The 12,887-nt window shown below is 45.3% G+C and overlaps 1 protein-coding gene across 34 annotated transcripts in view; it reads right to left on the bottom strand.

Annotated features, from left to right (window-relative positions):
- Window positions 1-12,887, bottom strand: part of LOC148019225 (gamma-glutamyl hydrolase 1-like) — a 94,624-nt gene that overhangs the window by 7,030 nt on the left and 74,707 nt on the right. For all 34 annotated transcript variants that reach the window (XM_087660799.1, XM_087660815.1, XM_087660817.1 and 31 more), the window contains one exon: window positions 8,178-8,238. In XM_087660799.1, the coding sequence (XP_087516925.1) occupies window positions 8,178-8,238 (61 nt within the window). The remainder of the gene's footprint in view (window positions 1-8,177; window positions 8,239-12,887) is intronic.

Consider the following 12,887-nt stretch of genomic DNA (forward strand, 5'->3'; position numbering starts at 1 on the left):
TGATCGTGGATCGAGGAAGGTTCTATCATCCGGATATGAGGAGAACGGCATTTATAAATTGAAGTCTTCCACCGCCCTCTCTACTCTTCTTCTTACCTCTCAGTCACAATCAGAGTTATGGCATGCTCAGTTTGGTCACCTGAACTATGATTATCTTCGGAGGGCGTCACGTGGACAGCTTGTTCGAGGGTTACCGGATATAGTGGTGAGCCAGCAGCCATGTGTCTCCTGCATTTGGGGAAAGCAGCATAGGGATGCCATTCCCCACACTGCTTCGCGGCGGTCTACTTCACCGATAGAGCTTGTATCTACGGATCTATGTGGCCCTATGAGAAATGAGTCCTTGCGCGGGAGCTCGTACTTCATGCTGATCGTAAACGACTACAGCAAGATGACATGGGCCTATTTTTTGGCATTAAAGTCAGAAGCTTTCTCACACTTCAAGGATTGGCTTCTCTTTGAGGAGAACCAATCGGGCCGGCAATTGAAGATCTTGCGATCCGACAAGGGCAGTGAATTTGTTTCTAATGAGTTTGCTCAGTTTTGTGCAGATAAAGGAATTCACCAGGAGTTTGCCAATACCAACACTCCTCAAGAAAATGGCATTCTTGAACGGAAGAACCGCAGTGTGATCGAGATGGCGCGCACCATGATGGAGAACCGACAGACCCCTCAGGTTCTGTGGGCCGAGGCTGTGGCTACTGCAATCCACATCCTTAATCGATCCCCTACTTCGGCCGTGGAAGGGATGACCCCGTTTGAGGCTTACTTTGGGACGAAGCCAGATGTTTCTTACTTTAGGGTCTTTGGGTGTGATGCCTATGTTCACATTCCCAAGGCTCACCGTGATAAATTTGAAGCAGCTTCCCGAAGACAGGTATTTGTTGGCTACAGCTCCCAGTCCCAAGGCTATCGATTGTATGATCCCATTAAGCGGGATGTGTACGCTAGCCGCGATGTGTGGTTTGTGGAGGTTCCGGCCATATCATCAGGTGAGGAGCATCCCGTTCTTGGAGATCCAGGGGAGAGTTGGGCTCCTTCTACAGTTCCACTGGAGCCCGTGCCTTTTGATTATGATTCTGTTTCTGACACAGAGTTTACCGTTCCACCAGTCACCCCTGAGGAGTTACCACCGGTGGATATTCCAGAGTCTTCTGCTGATGGAGAGAGACGAGGGAAGGTTCGGCCTCCTCCTCGCTGGGCCCGTGACACACTCCGTGATTCAAGGATCGAGGGGGTTCCTGAGAAGTGGGGACCGCAGGATGGTCCGCGGCGGTCACGACGGCACCAGGCACATTCTACGGAGCTTGTTTGCTCTAACTATTGTTTGATGACCCGTGTTATGCAGGATCGAGAATCCACCTCCGTGAAGGAGGCTTTACAGTCCGCACCATGGAAGAAAGCTATGGAAGCCGAGTTGGAGGCTATTGAGAGGAATGGCACTTGGTCACTCGTGCCCCGCCCCCCGAATAAGAAGGTGATTGGCGTCAAGTGGATCTTCAAGACCAAATACCTTAGCGATGGTTCTTTGGATAAGCACAAGGCTCGCCTTGTTGCTAAAGGTTTTGCACAACGCCCAGGGATTGACTGTCATGATACTTTTGCCCCCACAGCTCATATGGTGACCATTAGAGCTGTTCTTGCCTTGGCTGGCGATAGGAGATGGCCTGTTTACCAGTTGGATGTGAAGTCGGCCTTTCTCAATGGTGATTTGAAGGAGGAGATCTATGTTGAGCAGTCTCTTGGCTTTGGATCTTCAGATGGGAAAGTCTACAAGTTGAAGAAGACCTTGTATGGCCTCAAGCAAGCTCTGCGTGCATGGAACGAGAAGATTGATTCGTTCCTCTAGTCTCAGTTGGGATATCGGCGTTCCAAGGCCGATCCGCAACTTTATGTTCACACTTCCGAGGATGGTTGTGTGCTTTTTGTCTTATATGTTGATGATTTGATTGTCACAGGTGATGATGCACAGCAGGTCCAAGAGACGAAGTCAGCTTTACATCGGACGTTCGAGATGACGGACTTGGGTCTACTCCATTTCTTTTTGGGCCATGCGATTTATCAGTCTCAGAGGGGGATCTTCATCTCTCAACAGAGATATGTACAGGAGCTCTTGGTGTCTTTTGAGATGGAGGATTGTCGGGCCCTTTCTACTTCTATGGATCCGAATTGGAAGGCCACTTCCCATTCAGCTTCTCCAATGGCGGATGCTTCCCGCTATCGTCAGTCGATTGGATCCTTGATTTGGCTTCTCAACACTAGGGTTGATCTTTGTTTTGCTGTTGGGCTCTTGGCAAGGTTCATGAGTGAACCTAAGACGGTGCATTGGCAGGCTGCTCAGAGGATACTTCGGTATTTGAGGGGGACGTTTGATTTAGGGATTCATTATCTCGTAGGGACAGATGGTTCAGATCTTGTCCTTGCAGGTTGGAGCGACTCGGATTGGGCCGGTGATGTGGACCACAGGCGGTCTACTACAGGTTACTCTTTTACCTTGGGTGCAGGTGTTCTCTCATGGAGTAGCAAGAAGCATCCCACGGTAGCCCTTTCGTCTACTGAGGCGGAGTATCGGGCCGCGTCTTCCACCACATGTGAGGCTATGTGGCTTCGGAGATTATTGGAGGAGCTTGGGTGCCCCCAGACTCGTCCTACTTTGCTGCAATGTGACAATGAGTTGCATTGCCTTGGCACAGAACCCTGTTTTTCATGCCCGGACGAAGCACATAGAGATCCAGTATCACTTCATCAGAGAGAAGCTTCTGGATGAGACCATCACTGTGGAGTACTGCAAGACGAAGGACAATCTTGCGGATTTGTTTACGAAGGCACTTCCCCAGGCTCTTCTTCGGAGACATTCCAGATCCCTCAGGCTTCTGCCCTGCCTCGGCTCTGAGAGGAGGTGTTAGCAGTCCGACCTGTGCAGGCAGTCGGCTGCATTTAATGCGGCCGACAAGATATTTTCTGCGCCCTGTTTTTTGTCAGATTCTGGCTATAAATAGCCGACATCTCCAGCAGTCTCCTACACTTCTCTGCTCGCAGATTACAGACCGGTGACACACGCAGATTCCGTCTCTGTTCGCAGATTTCTGACAGGAGACAGTACAGACTGCAGCGCACTTCGAGGTGAACAGTAGGTTGCATCGTCAATGTGGAGACACGCAGTCCAGCGCACTGCGCCCGTGTATATATCTACATATCTTTGTATTCAGCACATTTTATACAGCAGATCTTCATCTTCCACTGTCTCTTTCTCTCTCTTCTCTCTCTGCGTTCTCTCTCTCTCAGTCCTATGCTTCCGCACCGCTGCACTCTGACAAATATGCCATGATCAAGTGTACGTATTAATTCTAGCTCATGCTATATGAATCCACACCCCATGCAAACGTACCCTTAACAGGACATTCTCTATCCAACCATGCGAACCAACCCATGTCATCATAGAACCTTCTAGAAGATATGCCGTGTTATCGCATGCATCATTGATGATGTCATCATGGAACATTCTAGCAGATCTTTAGCTGCCCTCTCACACCTATAAAAGGAGGCACTTGCTATAGAGCTCCTCAATCTTGCAAATGCTAGTTTTGGGAGCTTAAGGAGTCCAAACCTCCAAGTAAGTAACTTCGAGTTCCAATTCTAGTTCTTGTCTAGCCATGGTATCTAGTATTGTCTTGTCTTCCATTATACTCCTGTTGTCTTGTTACCTTGTAATCTCGTAGTACGAGATCTTGTCTAGTACTGTCTTGTATATTATTCATCCTCGTTGAGGGAGATCTTATAATTCTAATATCTTGTATCCATACCTACAGTCCTAGATTGTGAGATTCTTCATATCTTATCAAGTCCTTTTGTCTATACCTACAGTCCCATAATTTTCCGTATCTTGATAAGTTATCATTGTACCTTGTGCCCCTATGAGGGATTATCTTGTAATCAAAATTCTTGTAACAAATCTTGCATCTAGTCTAGTCTCTCGAGCAGAGTCTAGTGCTCCTATAACAATTTAACAAGACTACTTTCTAGCCCTACTGAGCATAATCGAGGCGACCCTTGAAAGAATCATATCGTCTCTTTAAAACCTCCAACAACAAATTCAAGACTTGAATAAACAAGTATACCTTCAAATAGAACACCCTATACATCTAGGCCCTGCGCTTCAAGAGATGCAAGACTAGATCCGAGACTCGCAAAAAAACAGAGGAAGTGATCAAATGATTCCGTGTGACCCCCAACAAGAGAACCCAAAATCAACATATCAGAGAAGTTAAATGGTGACCGTTCGAAGTTCAAGAGATTCCTGCAACAAGTAAAGCTCTATATCTGCATGTGATTAGATAGGTATTTAGATGATGCTTCCAAGGTGGGATTCATTGGGACTTTGCTTTATGGTAAAGCTTTATCATGGTTCGGCCCAATCTTGGAAAAGAATATACCAGTACTTCATAACTATGAGGCATTTCTTTGTGAGCTCACTTCCACATTTGGAGATGCAGATGCTAGTTGAGTAGGAGAAACAAAAATTCGGAAGCTACGACAAGGTAATCACTTTGCCTCTGCTTATGTGCCTGAATTTAGGTAATTAATCTATGACCTCACTTGGCATGAGCAGTATTTTATCAGCCAATTCAAATTGGATCTTCAAGATGATATCAAAGACCTCATGCTCACTATGCCTGAGGCAAAAACACTCAACGATTATATCACGTAAGCCATCTGGTGTGATAAAAGATTGTTTGAGAGGAAGCAAGAAACGCGAGAAGAATTAAGGCCTCACTGATGAAACCCAGCTCCAATCAAAGAAGAAACCAAGCCTGAACCGATGCAAATAGATAATACAAAATTCTAGCCCTTGATCCCATAAGAAAAGCAAAAACAAAGAGAGAATCATCTATGCCTATGTTGTGGAGACCCTAGGCACATCGCCCTAAATTGCCCAAATAAGAGGACAAGAACTCCAAGAGTTACTACAACCACCCTCAAGTAGGGAAACAAGAATGTCCAGTTGTGAATGAGACCGTACAATGGAACCTTGGTATAAGAAAGGGTCTCTTGATTCCAACCACACCCATGGAAACTTTCCTTATCACAATCCACATGATCCTACCGAGAAAAACCCTTTCTCTTAAAGCCCTAGTCGACTTCAAGGCCTCTGCATGTTTCATTGATGATGGCTTTGTGAATAGATATCAGATTCCAAAACTCCAAAAGACCAATCCTGCACCAGCTGAAGTCGTGGATGGAAGACCTCTAACATCTAGAGATATTACCAAGGAAACCCGACCACTCATGGCAGCTCTTGGCAATCACAAATCTTGTGTATGATTTAATGTCATATCCAGTCCCATAAATCCAATCATCCTTGGGATGCCTTGGCTAAAGAAATACAACCCAAAATTTGATTGGGTTAAGCAAAAGATTACATGTGAAAATCAAGGAAAGTTAGTATATCTAGGGGCCAAAGCCATTATACACACAAGGCAAGAACCGACCTACATGATATATCATATACCAACTCAAGAATCTAGTAAGGATGAGTCAATCAAGCTACCAAGCCAATATTAAGAATTCCAAGATATCTTTGAAAAAAGAATGCAAATCTCTTGCCCGAGCACAAACCATATGATTGTGCTATAGAACTCCATGACAAGGCTCAACCACCTTTTGGACCCATCTACAAGCTATCCCCTGATGAACTAGCTAAACTATGCAAGAACATTGATGAGAACTTAGCCAAGGGGTTCATTAGACACTCGAAGTTTCCAATTGGAGCCTCAATTCGGTTCATGAAGAAGAAAGACATGTCACTTCGAATGTGTGTGGATTATCAAGGACTCAACAAGATAACAATCAAGAATTAATACCCTTTGTCATTGATACTAGAGCTCTTTGAATGCCTTGGAAAAGCCAAGATCTTCACAAAGATCGATCTACGAGGAGCTCACAATCTTGTACAGACCATAGAAGGAGACGAATGGAAGACAACCTTCCACACAAGGTATGGTCACTTCGAGTATGTTGTTAAGTCATTCGATCTCACCAATGCTCCTGCAGTGTCTCATCATATGATAAATGATATCTTCCGAGAGCATCTAGATGGTTGTGTAGTTATATACTTGGATAATATCTTGATATTCTTAAAAGATCCAAAGAAGTATGAGCACTATGTAAAATTAGTTTTGGAAAAGCTCAAAGAAAAAGGACTATATGCAAAACTTGAGAAGTGTTTTTTCCATCAGATAGAAGTGGAATTCTTGGGATACAATGTCTCCCAAAGAGGAATCTTCATAGACCCCAAGAAGATCGAGACGATTCTTGATTGGCAAACATCCATATGTGTCCACGATGTCCCATGTTTCCTTGGCTTTGCCAACTTCTACAAAATATTTATCAAGGATTACTCAAAGATAGTCATACCACTCACCAAACTCACAAGAAACTTAAAGTTCTCATGGACCCCAAAAGCCGAGAAGGTCTTCCAAACCTTGACGACCGCTTTCATTACTGCCCCAATCCTAGTCCACCCAAATCCTACCAAGCTCTTTTTCTGGGAGACCGATGCATCAGACTATACCTTAGGAGCCATCTTGTCCTAGCATGGAGATGATGGTCATATGCATCAAATGGCATTTCACTTAAGGAAGATCTCCCCTCCAAAGATAAACTATGATATCCATGACAAAGAACTCATTGCCATAGTAGATGCCTTTGATACTTGGCATCATCACCTAGAGGGTGAGCCCATAAAGTTATAGTTTATACAAATCACAAAAATCTAGAATACTTTGTAACAACCCGCATCCTCAATCAAAGACAATCCTGCTGGAATAACTTCTTATCTAGGTTTCACTTTGTCATCACCTATCGCCCTAGATGCCAACAATGCCAATCAGATCCCTTATCAAGAAGATCCTACCTAGCACCTAAGAAGCGAGAAGAAGCTTTTGATCAACAATGAGCAATATTACTCAAGTCACAGCACCTCCAACTAGCAGTCATCTCCAGTTGTCACCAAGACGACCCTACCTTGATCTAGTTAATCAATAAAGTCTTGCCACATGATGATTCAGCCAACAAAATCAAGAGAAAAAATCAAGGGGGAAAAGGAAATGAAGTTTGTGAGTTTCAAAAAACTACTGGATTGTTATACTATAAAATCTACTTTACATCCCTTCAAGAAAGCCGAGACTCAAGGTACTCCAACAACGCCATGACAACCCAACAACAGGACACTTTGGAGTTAATAAGACCTTATATCTTATTTCAAGAGATTTTTAGTGGCCCCAGATGTGGAAAGAAGTTAAGGAATATATAAAACCATGTGATACCTGCAACAAGGCCAAGGTACCTCGTCACAAACCACATGGCCTCCTATAACCCTTGCCCATTCCACTTCTCTGTCCATGGATTTCATGACAGATCTTTCCAAATCAGACCAATATGACTCTATTCTTGTTGTGGTAGATAGGTTCACAAAAATGGCACATTTCATCCCTACCACCAAGACCATCACATGTCCAACTGCCACTAGACTCTTCCTCAAATACATTTTCAAATTACATGACTCCCAAACGACATCATTAGTGATCGGGGTTCCCAATTCATATCTAGTTTTTGAAAGAGCCTTTGCAACCTCCTTGGAGTCCAAGTTAAGTTATCCACAATCAATTATCCACAGACTGATGGTCAAACAGAACGGGTAAATCAAGCCTTGGAACCATATCTCCACTGCATCATCAACTACCATCAGAATGATTGGTTTGAGCTCTTGTCCTTTGTAGAGTTTGCTTATAATAATAGTATCCATACATATACCAAGTAAACTCCTTTTTTGGCAAACTATGGCTAGCATCCAAGGATGAATGTACATCGCTCCAATCAAATAAAGAATCCTATCGCCCAAGATAAAACTCAACACCTAGCGGATATACACCAAGAACTCAAGCAACAAACCCAAAAGGCTCAAAATAAGTACAAGCACTATGCGGATCAACATCATCTCCAACATCCAATATACAAAGCATAGTTACTGAGAACAGGGAATGGGAACGGGACCCCCTGGAACAGGGGGAACGCCTAAAGCAAGCAGCTGATATTGTTAATTTGAAGTATGCGTCACTGTAGTTACCAACACTCAACAGTGGCAGAAGGTGAATATATCAAATGAAACTTTGACTTACTTGATGATTTTCCATAGCCAGAGATTCAGCGCTCACTCTATCAGTCAACATCTCCGGAAACCTGCATGTTGGTCAAACAGAAGAGTGAGTTTTAGAAAACTATATTTCAAACGAATCTTGCAATAACAGCAACCCGTTTTCTGAGGTCAACAATGCATTCACCAATTTGTGGAAGTTACACCAAATTATAGTCAATCAATCACTTGCTCAAACACAAAGCTTGATAAACCAAATCCTGAAACAGTCCACAAGTTGCATACAATCTTAAGAGATGGGAGTGTGATACCAGCCTAACTATATCAAATGAAAGATATTCATGAGAAAGCATGATGGCACCTTTAGCTTGTCATTACGTATCTATCTTATTATGCTTTGCTTTCTAATGATAACCTCCCTCCTATCCATCACCCATGTTGCTTATCATGTGCTGCAGGCTGTCCTCTATGACATGTCACATCATGAATGTATGCTCACATGCTAGATTACAATCTATGCTCACATGTCCATAAGAATGTGCCTGGATATATGGCTAACTTGTAGAGCCTAAATCCTACAATCACAAATCTGATCCTTGGCATCATGTCAAGATGATGATGATATGCGAGAGCTGATGCTAGCAATGATGAGATAAGCAATAGGGAGTGGTAGGAGAGCTAGCACTGATGTAGGGATAATGAGGGATGAAACAGGCAATGACAAGTGATTCCCTTTTGTAGAACTTTCTAAGCCACTTGCATTACCAAAGATCTAGGATATCATTTAGTAGTTCTTTGTGAGACCATTTTTATAGGCAAAAAAAAGTGATAAATTCATGAAAATGTGATCAAAGGAACAAGAAGCAAGCTCTCAATTGGACCCAAAAGGTTCCATTGCAAAGAGACTAGATATTGGACCAAGGGTATGGACTACCCAAGCACCTATTAAGATCATAGAGATGACGGATATCTTCTTTTGAGTGACCTGAAATGACCACCTGGATGAAATTAACATACTGGACCAAGGATTCCACAAAGGATTGCCTAAGGGCTTGCAATGCTTATAACGACAATGGAACACTCCTAGCGGACAAATTTTCCATTTTGTTCTTGTTTTCCTCTTTAAAATCTTTCACATGACTCATTAATTCATAGAAAAGTGAAACCCAAGTACAAAACCACTAGCAAAGGTATCAATGTAGAATATACGAGGAGGATCACCAAAACATTTCCTCTTGTTTCGTGTTTCAAGGTTAAGATTCACATTTCATTTTGTTAGCTACCTTGAGGTTTCAAGGTTTCGAAAAATGTTATATATTAGTATATTAGAAGAGGAAAAATAGATCCATATATAATATTATTAGAGGAAGAAAACATATCCATAAAATGAAAATGTTCATTCCACCTAGATCCTAGAGTCAAAAGTCAAAAGCCTAAAACTAGAACATCCATTTTAACTATTGATTTAAAAATTAGTATTCCTGACTCACAAATCATTATGTATAGGCTACAACATACATATTATACATAATGTAAAGTGAAAGTAGAAACTAAGTTCATGAGTGAAAACTTTGTGAGGAGGCATTTTCGCTTGAGGTGAGAGATCCAAGTTAGAGGGGAAGGTCGAGGAGTGTATGGAAGAGGTGAAGGACAAAGAGAAGGAAGATAAGGTGGAGATGGAGGAGGATGTGGTGGAGTAGGAAGAGATGGAGGACGAGGATGAGGAGGAGGATACACACAAGGAGAAGGAGGTGATGGTGTGTGCAAGGAAGAGGACAAAAAAAATATGGGTTGTGATAGAAAAACAGCCCAAGCATACTTTAAATAAAAGAAACTCTTTTAAAAACTTTTTTGTTTTGCGACCTTGTTTCACGAAACAAAACAAAGCATAAAAAGATGGAGGAGGTGATTGGGCACACAAGAGGGTGGAAAAACTGCTAATTGCAAAAGGAAAACAACCCCCATGTTCTTTTTAAAAAAGGAAAACCCTTTTTTTCTTAAATTTCATTTCACTTTTTTTTTTCATTTCGTAACCCTATTTCATGAGACTAGACAAAACGTTTCATGTGTTTCGAGGTTTCGCATTTCACCAAGACGAAATGAGCTTTTTGGTTACCATGAGGTGAATATTGCAAGGAGTGGAATAGTTATGCATACACAAATGCATGAGTTTCACTTGCCACCATCATAGGTTTCATTAATCTAAGTGCCCAAGTCAAAAATATGATGCTATGCAAAGGAAATGCAACAAGAGAAATAATCATGCGACATGGTTTCACTTCAACAATGCCCTTAGAGGAAATTATTCACTTACCTAAGTGTCCTTCTACAATGAAAGACTAAAAACATGGATAGGTACAAAGGAAAGGGATGTCCAAGTCAGAAACAAAGAAGTCCACCAAAACAAAAATGTACCAGAAGGAAATGCAAACCCCTCTCAAACCACATACGTCCATGCCAAAGGAGGAGGAACTTAAGTCGGCTAATGTTCTAAGAACCTAAGGTAGAATAAGTATAAACACCTTAGCTAAAAGTGTTGTATCCAAGAACGACCTTCCATGGTAGCATTATTGGCTGAGTGAAGCTTGGGCTTGAGAGGGGAACCCTTCATGCAAATTGAAGAAGCACGATTGAACCACGTGAGAACCTAAAGCCACTATGACAAGGCCAAAAACCAATGCCTCTAGGCTAGCCAAAACCTTGTAATGGTAGCCCTTTAGAAAAACACAAGCCTAAATGTAAGTATCAAAGGATACAAACACGGCTCAAGCTACCTGTCACATCACAAGCTCCCCCCCCCCAAATTGATCGTGGACCCCCCACTCCGTTGATCGCGCTCACCCCCAGATCCTTCGCGCCTCTCCCCCCCGCCTATCTGGCCCGCCGTTTCGCGACTACCCCCGACCGCACTATTGTCCCCCCCACCTGCCCTACTGTCCCTGCTGTCTCCCCCCCCCCCCCCCCCCCCCAACGGCCACCGCCCGCCCTGTTGTCTCCCCCCTGTCCCCCTCGCCAAGCCGCCCTCTGCTCCAGACTCCCCTCCCCCGGCTGCGCACTGCTTCCGTCCGCGGCATACAACCCCCCCCCTCCACTGCCAAAAATAGCAAGCCCCCCCCCTCCCCCCTGCCATTGACTCCCCCCACCCTCCAATTGCTCCCTCTATCTGCAACAACTCCCCCCCCCCCCCCTCAGGTAGCACCATGACGCGATTGGTAGTTCTCTTAGAAGGGACGCGCAATGGAAACCTCTTGTCTAACGCCGGCGCACTCAACGAGTACCCCCCAATCAAACACCTTGCGCGTCGTCCTCTCTGAGGAGCAACTCTTAGTTGTCCAAGCTAAGGAGCTGGAGTTAAAGGAAACAACGATTTATGGTCAGGTAGTAGCCTGTAGGACATTCCCCAACCAAGGCCCAGCTTCGGGACTGGCTTCACTCCACGCTGCACATCGACACAGCGCAAATCGTGAAGGCGGTCCTAATGGACCAAGGGATCTTCATGGTCCGCCAGCTCAGTTCGGCAGACGCAGCTCGCGAGTTACTTGCCAGTTCACCATATGCATCCATGAAGGGGGTCATATACATGGTCCCTTGGTACAATGTCTTTAGTGTGGAGGCATTTGCCACTCCACAACAGGTTTCTTCGACACCCGGTCACCCTTCTTTTCCCCGGCTTGGAGATAGAGGATCGCTAGTTGGTGGAAGACTTTGGACGGCTCTTCGGCACCACCCTTCCCACGTCTTTCGCGGATGCAGTGACAACAGCAGGAGTCCCAAAGGTACGGGTGGTAGTGAAAGAGGTCAAGAATATCCCACAGCTCCTAGAGATTGAGACGAGAGGAAACTCCTTTAGGTAGCAGGTCATTGTGACTAGGCAACCAAGGCAATACCTGCACTGCCACAACTTTGGGCATTAGGCAACAGTTTGTACACGTTTCGGAGCCAAGGCGGCTCCGCCGACAGGCCGGCAGGTAGACGCTGACGGCTTCACACAGGTCCAGAGACGACAAAGAGGGAGACGGTGGGGTTGGGGGGGGGGGGGGGGGGGGGGCGCAGCCAACTCCTCAGACCCAATCTCGACAACAGGGAGCAGGTGGGCGAGCAACGCCCCCTTGACAGAGCACTCCACAGCCCCCCCCTTCCCGTCCCACCAAGCAGGACTGCAACCCCCCCACATCCACCACCCGCACCACAAACTACCTCACTTGAGATCCCATAGTCCCCCACCCCCCCACCCCCCCCCCCCCCCCAACTCACCCTGGCCCACAGCCCCCCCCTTTCCAAGGCCACCAAACCCCCCCCCCCCAACCCGCCATGCACCTCCGTCCATCCCACCATCCCTCGATCCTCTTCCCCCCCACCACCTCCCCTACTGAGCACCCCCCCTGATCTGCACCCGGTTCAGGTGATCCACCCCAGACCCACCCCCCCCCCTTCCACTAGAGCTGATGAGCCACACACACCTACATCCTCCTCACACCAACAGTCTTCCCCCTCCCATACAGCCAGCAGCTCATCCGCCCCTGCCGGCCGTCATACTTTCCCGAGGCAGGCACAGATGTTGCCACAGGAGTTCTTCCGCAGTGGCCCATGGTCCTACCTGAGAGTTGCAGAGCACGGAGAGTTCTCACTACCTCTAGTGGTGGGGATCTTCATGGTTCGTAAGTCAAGGAGGGGCAAGATCCATCTACTAGCACCACCAGATGGACCAAACTACGCCTTCTTTCTTCAGTCCTCT

Source organism: Lygodium microphyllum, chromosome 20 (assembly GCF_053477565.2).
Source record: "Lygodium microphyllum isolate KBCC chromosome 20, Lygodium_microphyllum_v1.1.10, whole genome shotgun sequence".
NCBI lineage: Eukaryota > Viridiplantae > Streptophyta > Polypodiopsida > Schizaeales > Lygodiaceae > Lygodium > Lygodium microphyllum.